At 37.0% G+C, this 16,018-nt stretch overlaps 2 protein-coding genes across 2 annotated transcripts in view; one reads left to right on the top strand and one right to left on the bottom strand.

The window, feature by feature from the left end:
• PSMB1 (proteasome 20S subunit beta 1) overlaps positions 1–10,482 on the top strand; it is a 13,304-nt gene extending 2,822 nt beyond the window's left edge. Inside the window, exons 2-6 of the mRNA XM_069070480.1 lie at positions 1,608–1,715; positions 3,008–3,089; positions 6,833–6,962; positions 9,666–9,772; positions 10,182–10,482. Coding sequence (XP_068926581.1) covers positions 1,608–1,715; positions 3,008–3,089; positions 6,833–6,962; positions 9,666–9,772; positions 10,182–10,367 — 613 coding nt within the window. The 3' untranslated portion in view covers positions 10,368–10,482. The remainder of the gene's footprint in view (positions 1–1,607; positions 1,716–3,007; positions 3,090–6,832; positions 6,963–9,665; positions 9,773–10,181) is intronic.
• Positions 1–16,018, bottom strand: part of UFC1 (ubiquitin-fold modifier conjugating enzyme 1) — a 428,252-nt gene that overhangs the window by 256,386 nt on the left and 155,848 nt on the right. The gene's annotated exons all lie outside the window — the stretch shown is intronic.

The raw sequence follows: 16,018 nt of genomic DNA, 5'->3' as shown, positions 1-16,018 counted from the left end.
ACACACACACACACACACACACACACACACACACACACACACACACACACACTAGCTGTGTGACCTTGGGCAAGTCACTTAACCCCAATTGCCCTCCAAAAAAAAGCAAAAATAATTTATATTATATTCATGAGTATTGAAATACCCTAACTCTCCAACTGACTTGATAATAGCACTACACTTTACTTACTCTGTAAAGTAACTACAAGCCTTATATTGTGAGCAATTCTGAGGTACACTTTAGTAAGACTAAGTTGTTTAAAAACTCAAAACCCAATTCTGTGGCTAAATTTTAGGTCTGTGTCTTAATTGTTCATGATACTTGGGCATTTGTCCAAAGATCCTGTACATTGTAAAAAGGGATAAGGATTAGATATACTTTATTTAGAGTTATTGTACATATAAAACAAAGCAGAATGCTTGGCAAATAATGACTCCTTAATAAATTCTAGTTGCCTTTCACTGATAGACTAATTTCATGGAAGAGAATTATAATTAGGTTCCTTCTTATATAGAAAAGTAGAGAGGGAAAGGAATAAGCATTTTACTCCTATGTCAGGTACTTTGCTAAGTATGTTACAAATTTTTCATTTGCTCCTCACAATAACTCTATATGAGATATTATCCCCATTTTAGAGTTGAGAAAACTGAGGAAAACAGATGTTAAATGACATGCCCAACATCACACAAATAAATAATAAGTACCTGAAACTGTATTGAACTCTGGTTTTCCTTACTCCAGGCCCAATGCTCTGTCAGCTGCTTCTGGAAATTAAAGATTGTAAGATTTATTTTGTCTTAATTATAGAATTGGTTTAGCCATTGCCTTTGAATAGTGATAGGCAAATAGGACTTTATGCCCCAGAGGCAATTCCTCCCCCAGCCCTTCCCCATACAAGTTGCCGAAGACTTAATAGTAGACTTTTCCTGTTATTTAATATATTGGTCATTTGACACTAGAATAAATCTTTTTTTAAAAGTGTGACATTTGCAACTGAAATGGCTAAATGCAAAAAGTTATTAATTTAAACATAAACCTATCTCATTTGCATAATTCATAAATTAGGACTATTGAACAAAAGTTTTAAATGACCATTTATGATCAAGGTTCTCCAGTTGAAGCTTGCTTAAATATTGTAAACTTATATAAATATATAAAGTGTCTCATTATAAGAGATGTCTTTTTTCTTATAAACAAGACAATAGACAGCTGGTAGATTTTTTGACATAGGTTGCCCTTTCTAATGCCACCAAGAATAATTTTGTTTCTGGGGAGATGTATTTATTGGAGTTTCCTAAGTGTTTCCATCAATGTATTTTCTCCTCACATGTTGAGTTAGAGAATGAGAAATAGGGGAGTTTGGAGGAGAGGCAGATTTATGTATATCCTAAGTCCACAGTAAATTTTTTTTTCTGAGCTTGATTTGCTGTCAGGGTATCCATGTAAAGGAATTTAGTAGACACTTGGCAATTTGGGCAGAAAGAGGCATCCCAAGTATAGTTTTGGGAATCATCTGTATAGAGCTAATAATTGAATATCAGAGACAGAGAAAGGAGACTAAAGGAAAAATCTAATTGATTTTACCTTCTCTTTTTTTTTTTCCTAGAACTGTTTTGGCAATTGCTGGAGAAGATTTTTCCATTGTTGCCTCTGATACGCGACTAAGTGAAGGTTTTTCAATTCATACTCGGGATAGCCCCAAATGTTATAAACTGTAAGTAAATTTCTGAGGAGATACAGCATTTATTCATCAAGATGTACTAATGATATGCATAATGGAGGCAATTTCAAGTTTATGTGTTCCAAAAATCTTTTAAAAAGTCTTTTAATAATAATTACGCATATTTATGTAGTTTTAAAAATACTTCCCTCCCAACAACTTACCTATGAGGTATGTACAACTCTGTGTTCCCATAGAAACTATTTTAAATGATACGTCCTCAAAGAAGGGAGCATTCAGTGTAAGAGGACAGAGGTATAGAATAAGAGACTTTTCTCTGCCTTTCTTTGCAGTTGTGGCTAGCCCTTGGCATTTGCCACCCTTCCTATATCTTTGTACAGCTTTGTTACTTCTTGGTGTTCTCTTCCATTTCCAGTCATCTTGTTAGTCTTGTGTTGACCTAGGACCCCAATTTGGCACTCTGCCTTGACCTGTGTTTCTAAAGCACCTCATGTTCTAAAATTACCGTCTACTTAGAATTAGAAAAAAGTTCCCATTACTTCTTCAGCTGTAAGTAGATCTTAGGAGGCACACATCTGACAGCCATGTCATGCCCAGTAGCTTCCCATTTGCCTCTGGATAGTACACTAACTCTTCTGTTTGCCATTTAAAGCACTTTACAGTTTAGTTCTAACCCATCCTTTGAGGATAATTATGTGTTACTTCTTTCAGTCATTCTGTGATGTGGCCAGCTGGTCTACTTGATATTCTCCATACATTATTCTATGCTTTGGCACACAAACCTGAAACACACACACTATACCTGGAATATTCCTTTTTAGGTCTGCTTTTGGAATCCATAGCATCCTTCAAGAAGTACCTCAAATACTAGCCCTTACAAGAAGTTGTTATTGATTCCCCCATTGGGCACCCTTCTCTTCCCCCAATTAATTTGTATGTAATTGTTATATCATTTGTATTTATTCTTGTATGTATTTTTTTTTCTCTCATAGAATGTAAACTCCTTGATTTTTTTTTTGTGTGTGTTTTGTATCCCTGTAGTCTGCTGTAGTTTCTGGTTTAATAAATACTTATTGAATTGAATTGAAGAAAATAATCGGATTAACCTCTTACTAGGGTATGAGTGAGAGCCCCTAATAAAGAACATTTCTCTGTAGGCTACCTCTCATTACACCCTCTTTGTTTTTCATATCTTCCCTTCTTCTGAATCCTTACTTCCTCCCTCATTCCCTTCTTTCCCTCCTTTTTCCTTTCCTTTCCTCCCTCTGTCCGTCCCTCCTTCCCTGCAGTGCAAATAATACTGTTTTTGAATTTGTGTTTTACAGAACAGACAAAACAGTCATTGGATGCAGTGGTTTTCATGGAGATTGCCTTACACTTACTAAAATTATTGAAGCAAGATTAAAGGTAGATGTCTTTGATGTAGTTTCACTGAATCAGTAGGCCCTATTAGCCTAAGAGTTTGATAAACTCTGTCACTCTTTGAACATTAGATCAAGTGAAACTAAGGGAGACCTCACATCCCTTTTCCCATTAAATGTCATGCTATGATAAATGCGTTATATGTAGGGTCAATAAAACAATAACATTTGGACTATAGTTCAAATATTACAAGAAATACTGTTAGCAAACATCTTTGTACCAAATAAGTGGAGTCAGTAATCTTTAAAAAGTAGTATGTTGAAGGGCAGCTAGGTGGTGCAGTGAATAGAGCACTGGCCTTGGAGTCAGGAAGATCTGAGTTTAGATTCAAAGACTTAACACTTACTGGCTGTGTGACCTTGGGCAAATCACTTAACCTCAATTGCCTTGCCTTTCCCCCATCCAAAAAACAAAAGAACAAACAAAAAGTAGCATCCTGAGAGGATATAGAGAGCATGGTAGAGACTGGTTTTTTGTTTTTGTGAGGGAGAAATTGGTAGTTTCCTTTAGAAGATAGGCCTCCCTCTACCAAAAAATCTTTTGCTGTGTGAGCAGCTAGAGCATAGGAGCTTAGTTGGGTACCCTGCAGAAGAATGCTTGCCCAGGCCTTGAGTTTTTTTTTTTTTAAGCAATTGGGATTAAGTAACTTGCTCAAGGTTACATGGCCAGTTATTTTGTATCTGAGGCTGGAACCGATCCTGGGTCTCCCGATTCCGGGGCCGGTGCTCTTATTGCGCCACCTGGCCACCCCAGGCCTTGAGTTTTTGGAATGGGGTCGACCAGGAACCATTCTGAAAGATGGTTGTACCTTAACCCTAATATCAACTAATGGTTTAGTTATAAGTTAGAATATTGGCAAGAATTAGATAAAAAGCCAGATGAAAACAAGAGTGGTTTTCAGGATTTTGGCATTGTCAGGAGGAAGAAAAGAGGTTAAATTTACTTTACTCGATAGTTTTGCCCAGGGTTGATTCTGATTATTGCTACCCAGAATTATCTCCTACCACCCTAGGTTGCTGGTATATTAGTCTTATTTCTTTTTTTTTAAAGCACTTGGGGTTAAGTAACTTGCTCAAGGTTACATGGCCAGTTATTATTTCTGGGTGTGGTGCTGAGTATCTGAGCCTGGATTTGATCCAGGTCATCCCGACACTGGAGCTGGTGCTCTTACTCGCTGAGCCACCTGGCCGCCCCTAAGCAATTGGGGTTAAGTAACTTGCTCAAGGTTACATGGCCAGGTGTTTCTGGGTAGGTGCTAAGTGTCTCAGCCCGGGATTTGATCTCCAGGTGTTCTCAACACTGGAGCTGGTGCTCTTACTCGCTGTGCTACCTGGCCGCCCCTATATTAGTCTTATTTTAAATAGTATTTGGGGCAACAAAATTCAGCTGCAAGAAAAGAAATTGAAGTCATCCTTTGGTATTTGATACACAAGCTGTATACCAAAATTTGTGTTTTGCTTTGTAATACAAATACTCAAAACAATATTAAAGTGCCTTCTTTTGGCTACTTAAGACAACATAGATATATAGATTCAGCTTTTGGTAATTATTTTTTAAAAAGCTACAAATCTGATCTAATTTTTTAAAAGGCTACTGATAATGTAGATGCTTATTACTATTTAAAACCTTTTGTTTTGCTTGAGAGTGGAGGCAGAATGGTTACTTTATAGTTTTTAAAAAAATAAATGAATTTATTTTTAGTTTATAACATTTAGTTCCACAAGCTTTTGAGTTCCAAATTTTCTCCTCCTTCCTCTCCTCCCCCTTCCTCCCAAGACAGCATGCAATCTATTATAGGTTCTATATATACCTTCACATTAAACGTATTTTTACTTTAGTCATGTTGTAAAGAAGAATTATAACCTATGGAATGAACCACAAGAAAGAAGAAACAAAACAAAAAAGAAAAGAGAGAGCAAATAGTTTGTTTCAATCTGCATTCATACTGTAATTCTTTGTCTGGATGTGGATAGCTTTTTCCAACATGAGTCTTTTGGAGTTGTACAGTAAAAAAAAAACGTTTTATAGCTATCTTTTGCCTACTTTATTTCCCATTATATAACAATTTCCTTCCCTGCCCAGAGATGGATGGAACTTTGTTATGAAATGAAGAATAATAAAGAGGACAAAAGAGCAGTTCAGCAAAACTAAGGGATCCTGACCCTTTAGTGTGAGTGCTTTGAGGTGTTGGAGGTCAGCTTCATTTTGTTTTGTGTGGCTTTATATGACACTTGACATTTGCTATTATACTTGTATCATCATAGCTATTAGTTTTTTTTCTTCTCTCTGCATTTTTGAGGTCCAGATCTGTCATTCTCTTTTTCAGAGACTAATATTTTTAAATGATTCTTTGTAGTTTCAGGTTATTTGATGTTTTGTTTTTCTTTTTGATTTGTCTGGTAATTTTAATTTCTATCCTTAAAAATTTTTTTTTACTGCTCCTCTGAAATATAGTGGGGCATTTTGCTCCTATTTCATGATCTTTTTTTTGGGGGGGAGGACCTTTCTCATAATTTAACACAGAGCTTACAGTGCTTTGTACATAGTAAAGTACTTGACAAATGTTGATTTTTTTTTCATTTTTATAGTTATTGGTGCAAAGTTTTTCTTCCTAGCTGGGATTTTTTAATTGTTTTCTTTTTCTCCACTGTATTTATTCATTTTTAGAGTCTTCTTCTTGGTTGTTTTATTTTTTAAACACAATCTCTTTTTTTCTTTGTAAGGTTTATCTTTTGAGCCACTGTTTTCTACTCCCTCTTTGTTGTTTTGTGCTCAGTTTTGGTGCATTTTTTTTTGCCACTTTGTAATACTGGAGGGAAGTTGGGTTTAGATAATACTGCCTCTGTTGCCAGAAGTCTGTCCATCATAGTTGTAAGAGTACTTACTGAATTTATAAATTAATAAGACATGTTTTTGAAATTAAAAGTTGTGAAAAGGATTTTTCATTTCAAAACCTGTATATCTTGAAAAATATTTTGATCAATATGTGTATTTTAATAGTGATTCCCAAATTTTTGGTAGCTGTGACACTACTATTGTTTGATTTTTCATCAATTTATATCTCTTTAAAAATAGCTATTAGACATATTTTAAAAATAGGTTAAGTTGAACTAAAATCAGTTTTGGAATATTCTGGAGAGTTTTGACACCCCTTCAGACAATAAACAATAACCCTGGGGTGTTACAAAACCAGAACTGGGAATCAATATAATGAGAGTATTTTGTATAGTTCTGTTTTCCAAGGGAGCAGTCTAAGTGCCAAGGCTGCTATCATGGGCTGTTCTAGATTTATCTAGAATAAAGGAATGTCTTGTAAGCTTCCATTTCTCCTGTTACTCCAAATGGTTGATGTATGTTACTGTGAACTCGAAATGGTCTTATATACAGAGCCACATGACCCTAGATTTGTGATATTATAGATCATCTAATGCTATATGAGTTCTTCTCTACATGCTGATGTGTTAAAATGGAAATTTGTGGCCTAGAAAATCTAAAATATAACTGCCTTAGAAAATATAGGCATGTAAAATTGAACTGTTCTACTATAAGATAGTGGAAATTCAGCATTTTTAAAATGTCTTTATAAAAGAGGTCTGGTAGCTTTAATAGCATATGATAATTCCCTTAATTACGTTATTTTATCTAATAATGGTAAAATTGCCTTGTATTTGCCTGTCAGAGTTATCCTGTATAATAACGTTTATTTCTGTTTTCATAAATAATTGCAGATGTATAAGCATTCCAATAATAAGGCCATGACCACAGGAGCAATTGCAGCAATGTTGTCTACAATCCTCTACTCAAGACGATTCTTTCCTTACTATGTTTATAACATCATTGGTGGACTTGATGAAGAAGGTTAGAATTTCTTTCTAGAGAAAAAGGGAGAGTGAATGGCTATATGTTACTAAAAATGAGTAGCAGTATTGTTATTCTTAATCTCTTATTATACAGTAAATTAGCATTTTGATTTCAGATCTCAGAAAGCAGGTTCTGAGAAGTTAAATAAGTTGGCTAGAATTATATAGTTAGAGAATGGTAGCAATAGTTACTCTATTTAGACTGTAAAGTAATGAAATATTACTGAAATTACATAAAATAAAGTAATGAAATAAGTAATCATCTCAGAATTTTCCTATCTAACTGAATGTTGTCTTTCCAAATACTCTTTGCATGCTGTGCTCTTATTCCAGTATTACTGCCATTGTCCTCAAAACACTTTTGGAATTTTTCAAGTCATTGTTGGTATAAAGGATCTTGGAGTCCAGCTTGTAGTTGGGAGACTTTTGAATATCAGGCTGGATGTTTACCAAGTATGTGGTCTTGAGCAGGTCACTTCACCTGACTGAACTTTGATTTTCTCATCTGTAAAGTGGGCATAACATTTGCACTACTTACAAGATATTGGGAGGAAAATGCCCTTGTGAACCTTTGAATGGCTAAATTAATGTATTTGAAATTTCTATTGAAGCCAGTTTCCTGGATTTGAAAATCATTCTTAAAATTTTCTTAGTTATGCTTTAAAACAATACCCGAAGTTGGATGAATTACAGATTCAGCACAGTGTGAACTATCATGAACTCTAGACCAGGTGGTCTAGTTTCAGCTCAACTGCTCAATGGAAGGTACTTAGCTTCTGTGGGCTTTGGATTCCTCATCAGAAAACAGACTTAGATGATTACTAAGGTTCTTTCTGTTTCTCAGATTCTGTATTTTTATAACTTTTGGCTATTGCTGATAAGTCTACCCTCAAAAAAATGCAAATGTGTCACCATTGAGAATATTCAAGAAGAGGGTACTACTGCAGGCTCTGAATGAAGGCATTTTTTTATTTTTAAGCAATCAGGGTTAAGTAACTTGCTCCAGGTTACACGGCCATGTGTTTCTGAATGTGGTGCTGAGTGTCTGAGCCCGGGATTCGATCTCCAGGTCGTCCCAACACTGGAGCCGGTGCTCTCACTCGCTGAGCCACCTGGCCGCCCCTGAGCAATTGGGGTTAAGTAACTTGCTCAAGGTTACACGGCCAGGTGAATGAAGGCATTTCTAAAAGATGCATTCTAGAAAATGTCTTGAGTAATGGCAATTTTTTGACTGAGTCTGTTTTTACTGTTGCTTTGCCTGAGATCATGATTATGCCTTCTGATTTTTGGTTTCACTTGAAGCATAACAGATTCTTTTGTAGCTTCTCATCTTCATATCATGAATTGTTTTAAAGTTGCTTCTTGTAAATGTCATAGTGTCATTTTTGGATTCTGCTTTCAAATCCATTTCACTGTTCTCCTTTGTTTTTTAGGTGAGTTTATCCATTTCATATTTATAGTTTAGATTGTTAGGTGTGTTTTCCCCTCTACTGTACTCTATTATTATCACGTTTCCTTTCTTTGACCCCTTCTCTTTTTACCAAGAAAAAGAACATGGTGAAAGGGAATGGGATCAAGCTTAGTAGCCTCTGATTAAGGTGATCCCATTCTTCTCCTTTGCTTTCTCTGTTTACGTGGTTCAGACATAAGTTTGGTTTTACTCTGTTTCTCTCCTTTTGATCGCCCCTTTATAATCAATGGTAACAGTAGCATATTGGGAATAAAACAAGTAATTTGAAGGAAACTATTTAGATGAATATGTTTTGGTATGTTTATAATAGCCAATGAGTAATTACTTTATAGCGATGCCTTTAGTAATACATAATTTCTTCCCAAAATATTTATAATCATTCTTTATAATTGTGCTGTGGAGTCTGGAATAGAGACATTGGAATAAGGATTTGGCATTTGAGGTATAAAAATGTTAAACTTCCTCTAGTATACTTAGTATAGTATATTTCCTCTAGTATACTCAGTAGAAGTCTGACAAAACCAGGTATTGTATTTTCCAAGTGAGGCAAGTTCTGGTTGGTAACCAAATTAGGCCTTTTTGAGGTTTGAGAAGAATAGACTGACAGATAGATAGATTCATTGGCACTATCCAAACCAATTTCAAGAATTAATAAAAGGATGAGTAGTTCTAATTTCTGTGGCCGACAGAATTTGGAATGTGGGAAATACTACATGTTTTTTGCAATGTAAAAATTAACTTATTTAAAGTCTTATTTCAATTCCTTGTTCATATGCAGTTTTCTAAGAAAAAGCACCTATATGGTGCTTGTGAAGGTGTTAACTAGTTACACACATGAAAAAAGCCCAATAAAATTGGAAATCCTGAACACAGAATCTAAGTGGATGGACCAGTTTTCTCATTACCTAAATTGGCTTTGACTTGGAAGGAATAGGTAATGGAGGACCCTGAAGAAAAATAGCCCAGAAACTCTGGTCTTTCTTGTTGTCATTTCCATTATAACGAACCTTTGGGTTTTTTTCAGAAGATGGTATTATGCAATAATGACTAGAATTTTTGTAAAAAGTTCTAGTACTCCAACTGTAATTATAAAACACCATAACCTTTACTAACAAGTTCTCCTAAGTATTTGAATCAGATCATAGTCAACATTTAAACCTAAGAGCAAATTGTTTTCCAGTTTTTAATGTTCTTCTAGTGTGGAATAAGTGAAAACTTTTTTTTTTTAAGGGAAAGGAGCTGTGTACAGTTTTGATCCTGTAGGATCTTACCAGAGAGACTCCTTCAAGGCTGGAGGATCAGCAAGTGCTATGCTTCAGCCTCTGCTTGACAATCAGGTAAAGGACCTGTATGCAACTTTTTTATCCTGTCCAAAAAGAAATACTTTCCTTTTATTTCATGCCATATTTGTAACATTGTTTTCTCAGTTCATTTTGAATACTTGAGAAATCAAAATCTCTTGCTACTTTGTGAATTTGGTTTAGTTTCATTTACTTTTTTATTCTGTGAGCACACAATGTATCTTTTAGCATTTTTGAGAAATACTATGGCTGTTTGAAAGGATTTTCTTTTGGCAGTAGGGGAAAATGGTTGAAAGTTTACTAAAATGTATTTACCTTTCTTCATATGTGATAGAAATTATATTTTAAAAACCTTAGGGTCTTAGACAAAATATTTTTAAAAAACCCTTTTTTCCTAATATACAATGTGCATTAATCACCTAGTTGTTTTCTTTTTCCCCATTAGGTTGGTTTTAAGAATATGCAGAATGTGGAGCATGTTCCTCTGTCCTTGGAAAGGGCCATGCAGCTAGTGAAGGATGTCTTTATTTCTGCAGCTGAGAGAGATGTATACACCGGAGACGCACTTAAGATTTGCATTGTTACTAAAGATGGCATTAAAGAGGAGACTGTCCCATTAAGGAAAGATTGATTTGTACAATATTACCCTTAAGCATTTGAAAACATTATTTCATTTTTTTCAAGGTTTAGTCTACTTGTAACATTGTATGACTAATTTTGTCTTATTAAAATGTTGTTGGAAAGTACTTGGTCTTATGGTTTTCAGCTTGGGTGATATGAGGGACTTACATAAGAGATTTCCTGGGCTAAATAGAGATTTTATTGAAAGAAACACAGGACAGGTAGAAATCAACAGCCTCACAATCCATTTCCTCTACTCCTGAACTGACAGTCCCAATTCTGCATGCTTAGGCCTGAATCTCAACTTCTTTTACTCTGAAGTCTGTTTCAGTTTCTATGAGTACCAACAATGAACTGTATCATAGAGGCCCTTGTTGGGGGTTGGGGGGCTTTTTTATACTACAGAGGACGTTGTATAGAAAAATACTGATAGTGTCCTTGTTCCACCTGGGAAAGTTGTGTAAGACACCTCATGGGGAGAAATGGAGCTGGAAGAAACTTTAGTCATCTTGGGGTTAGGAGGGACTTTTGCAGATTGGATTGTATCTGTACTTCATCCTTCTGGTCTTATTTTCTGTGACCTACAGCTCTCTCTGGGCAAGATTGACTTGGAAATGAGAGGTCTTTCATTTTTCCTTTCCATTCTTTCATAATCATTTTTGCAGTTGGAGGTTGATCCTAGGAGGTTCTTAAAAGTGCATTTAGTCCCTCCTCCTGCCTTTATATAAGACTCCTTTTAAGTCATCCTAGGTAGACGAATCACACAGTTTCAGAGTGGAAGGGATTTAAGAGGTCCTCTAATTCAATCCATACTTGAACCGGAATTCCCTCTACGGTATCTCTGATGTTTCTTCCAGTTTCTACTTGATGAAGATTTGCAGGTAGGGAGTTTAGATCAGTGACCCATAATGTTGCCTTCATGAAGGACAAGTCTAAAGCTTCTCCTTTCTTTTGTATGCTCAGTTAGGCAACTTCAGAGTTACCCTCAATTCCTCATAGCCAATCATAGAATTTTAGAGTTGGACTCTCAATGGCCATCTAGTTCAACCCATACCCACAAAACAATTCCCACTAAACATGCGTCACAATTTTTTTGGTCTGGTCTCTCTTTTTGATAAGAAATTACTGGATATTGATAAAAATTGCTATACAGTCAGAGTTGTTTTCTGATCTTAGACCTCTCAGTGGTGAGGTGTGAGAGCCAGTCTTTGCCTCTTTAGAGGTGGTCTGGTGCAGTGGAATGTGCTTGTGGATATTAGTTGTTAGTACCACCCTGTAGCAGCAAGCACCCCAGCGTTCCCAGGGTGGCTGCTAGCAATACAGGTTCTTGGATCTGCTTTGTTAAAGAAAAGCAACTCAAAATGGGTTAACAAGCTTACTTTAATCAGTCAGACATATATCGTTTACCTTGTTCAGGGGAAAAAGGTCAGCACCCCAAACTTCAAAATATACAGACAGAATTATCAAGACATTAACAGATCAAGTAGACAGCTTTCCAAACTGTCCAACCATTACATCCATACCCAGTCAACATCTGGGTTTCCACATTCTGGGTTTTTCAAAGCCGGGGGACTCTCAACAACAGCTTCCCAGAATTCAGATCAAATCACAGAACACTTCTCAAAGTGAGTCCCAAAACAAAGCTACACATCAGGGCTTATATAGCCTTCTCCTGGCTCAGAGAATGTAACAACCTTTTGGACCCACTGGCCAATCAAAAAGTATCTACTGAAAAACAAGCCTCCCACCCCAGGCTCCAGGTGCACATTAGCCTAGGGGCAGGGAAGATCTTTAAAATTTACACTCTCATTACACACCCCTACGGTGTCTCTCCTTTGTGTCCCCTTTTCTCTATCCACTTGCCACAGCCAGCCCTAGTTGAGATCATTAATAACTTCCCGCTTGGACTACTGAAATAAATGAGCCTAGTTAAGCAAAATGAATCAGCACAGCAGCCATGTCCAAAAGACATGTCTTTGCCCCTTCTGTCCATCACTTCTCTGTCGGGAGGGGCATAATCTGTTTTGTTCTTGGACCTTTGGAGATGTGCGTGGTCACTGCTTTGATTAGGATTTTTGTCTTTCCTAAGTCCTATTATCCTTGTATAAATTGTTTTTCTAGTTCTGTTCCCTTTGCTCTGAGTCAGTTCATATCCAGTTCTCTGAAGTCATGTTTGTCAATTTTCATATATCTCAGTTTGTTCTGCCGTTCTCTGGGTGTGTGAGAGAATCTAGAACACCTCCCTAGATAGCAGTTCTTTTCTTTCCCTCCATCCCTTCTAACCCTCCCTTGAGGATCAGGATGTTGGTTTTGCTTGTAACTATTCTATCCCCGGTATTTCCAATATTCACAGGAGTGTCAGCACTGATTGGAACTAATTCTGGTCCTATTAAAATTCTAGTAGGATGCTGCAAGCAACAAGCTGTGACTCAGTCCCTGTACACTGTCAGTCCATGCAGACTGCGTTAAGGATTATAATAAGAGGATGGAGACTAAAGGTTCAAGGAACTGTCACTGTTCACTCTGGTAGCTGGATCTTGAGGTATCTGACTTTGGAGACTCCCCAGTACCACAAGAGTAGAAGGGGTAGACTGAGGCTGGAACTCAGCAAGATTACAAGTGAGTTCTCATCGTGGGTGGGATGTAGGATGTGCTAGCACTTCTCAGGCACTGTGCTAAGCATTTTACAAATATGACCTCATTCGATCCTCACAACCGTCCTGGGAGAGAGGTGCTATTATCCCCATTTTATAGTTGAGGACACTGAGGCAAATTGGTTAAGTGACTTGCTTAGAGTCAAACAGCTAACAAATGTCAGAAGTCCATTATGAATTTGTCTTGCTTAATCTAGGCCCATCAGCTATTTCCTAGCTGGAATGAACCTTAGAAGCCATCTAGTACAATCCCCTAATTTTATATAGAAAACTGAGTCTCAGGAGGGTTAAACAGCTTATTCAAGGTCATGCAGGTAAGTAAGTGACATTGTCAGAATTTGAATGCAGATCCTTTGATTCCAAATGCAATGCTCTTTCACTAGTTTATGAATCTAGTACCTTTGTCAAAAAGAGGAAATGAGTTTAGTCATTCATTCAGGAAACATTTATTAAATAGTTTTTATATGTTAGGCATGGTCCTAGGTTCTGAGAATACAAAAATAAAAAACCAATCTCTGACTTCAATGAACTTATATTCTACAGAGAGAAAACAGCACTGACAGAATAGGAAATACAAAATCTATACAAAGTCAATTATAAGTAATCTCTGGAGGGAAGCATATTAGGAATGAGGGGAATCAGGCCAGGGTTCCTGTTGGGAGCCAAAGAGGCCTGAGCCAGGACTTAAGATAATTACCTTGATATCAGTGGACCTGAATATCAAAGACCTCTTTGAGACTCGACTTTTCATCAAGTTAGCTCCTGAGTTCTGTTATGGGTTACACTTATAAGGATGTTGTTTGAGTTCTGAGACCATTTGTTATTAAGAGCTAAAATATTTGAATCAGCGCTCAAGTATCTTTGGGTGGTCAGCTCTAAACGTGATGTCTTTGGAGGATTGCAGCTTTGGCTTTGAAGTTTCTCTCAATTGTATCCGTTTATGACTGCGGCTGCATTAGCAGGTACAAGATCAAAGGTCTTACCCTAAGACTTTAGTCTCCTAGAAAACAAATCCTTATCAAATTATCTATTCTGTGCTACTTCCAGGATATAACAGACTAAGATGATGATAAGAATACTTGAGTCCCCTTCCTTTGTCTCTTTTGCTCCATAAAAACCTTGTCCTGAGAATCAATAAATAGAGTTCATTGTTCTTCCTTGAACTACCCGCACGGCCTGGTCATTTCTTATTCTCATCTCCAAATCATGCTAAGTGCTGGACACTGAGCAGCCCACGGCAGGTTCCTATACGAGGTAACTTATGAGCTGAGCCTTGAAGGAAACCAGGGGTTCCATGAAGTGAAATGAAAGGGAATGCATCCTTGTATGGGGAGCAGCAAGAAGACCAGGTTAGGTGTAATTCAGAGCATGATTTGGAGGGGAATGTGCCAAAATCCTAGAAATGTATGTTGGGGTTGGTTTATGAAGAGTTTTAAATGTCAGAAAGAGGAATTTATATTTTGTCCCAGGAGCAAGAGGGGATTGGTGGAGATTTTTAGCTGGGAAATGATGTTAAACACACACACACACACACACACACAGAAATCATGGACAGTATTCTCAACAACCGCATCTAATAGTTCTTTTGTTGCCCTGGAAAGTAGTTTGTGTCTGTGTATAAGGGCCCACAATTATATCCCAAATGAGGGGACAGGTCATTTGTGAGTTTTGATTGTGGCTATGTGTACTGAGGAAGGCTAGCTGTATCTTCCCTTCAGGGTTATAGGGGTACCTGAGAGATTGAGAATATCTTTATCTAATGCTATCAGCTGGAGCCTTCATTCTGGTTTGTTCTTACTGTTAACTAGCAGTAAGTAAAGCCCCAGTTCCATGTAAACAATGAACATCTATTAGCTTTTACAAAGAGATATTTGCTGCAAATGATATAGCAATAACAGAAGTTACATTTTCCCTTAACACCCACTACCCCATACCACTTTAGTCTCTGGGAAGAATGGGCTAAAACTCTATGCTGTTAATATGTAGCATTTACTCCAGCAGGTTAGCTCCCAAATGTGGCATGGCTTAAGGTTGGATGATTTTACATTTTTTCTGCTGAAAGGCTGGGTCAAGAAATTGTTTAGGTCTATACCTTTTACTGTCTGGCTTCTGGAAAATCTTGGCATGGTCTCCAGCTTCTGGTGTCTGGTGCCTTGCTTTTCTGACCCTTCAAAGCTCACAATGTCAGCTATCTCCAGTCTCCACCTAATACAGCAAAGATGAAATTCAAAGAACAGATGTGTGTTGTATTCATGGACCACATGTAGGTCTCAGATGGAGATGGCTCAAGGCTTCTACCTTTATACCATTATTTCCCTCATCTAAACAGTGGCTAGGCAGATAAGAGACCAGGTAAGGGCCAGGCTGCCTTGCTGATTAGTGTCTTTTGAATACAACTCACTTCTGGCTCCATTGCCTATCAAAAAAAAACCCCTCTTTACATGGTAAGTAGATTAAAACCAGTTACAGAATGTCTACACGTACTCAAAATCAGGGACCAAGATATTTCCATTCCACATCTTCCATGTGGGGGATTGCATCAATTCCCTCATTACATCTGTAACTGTCAGAAGCATACACTATATAGGAATACCCTATATAGAATAGGACTGCAAATCAAGACAGAAATGTTTGTATATTAAATAGAATGTATTGTGAATAAAGCTTCGTTGCTATATTCTTGAACCTTGTAAAATAAAACCTCACTTTAAAAAGGTTTAACCTGCAGAACTACATGTGAGCACAAAGCTTATATAGACAAAAAAGCCCTTAGTTTATACTTACCTATGTTTCTACATAATGAACCACTTATACAATGAAGATGCCCTGATCTAAAGCATTAAAAATTAGGTCTGAAGCCATTTGAGAACAAAACTAGAGAAGACAGAGAAACTGATGAGAAAAAACTAGAGGAGCCCAGTCTATCAAAGTTAGTCATCACACATACGATGTGTCTGTCATTGTGTACAATGTTCTCCTGGTTCTGCTGCCCTCACTCAGCATCAGT

Source organism: Petaurus breviceps, unplaced genomic scaffold (genome assembly GCF_028583685.1).
Source record: "Petaurus breviceps papuanus isolate PSGF00001 unplaced genomic scaffold, PetGlider_PUasm1.0 90808, whole genome shotgun sequence".
NCBI classification, from domain to species: domain Eukaryota; kingdom Metazoa; phylum Chordata; class Mammalia; order Diprotodontia; family Petauridae; genus Petaurus; species Petaurus breviceps.
The sequence above is the reverse complement of the archived record's forward strand: the minus strand, read 5'-3'. Positions and strand labels throughout refer to the sequence as shown.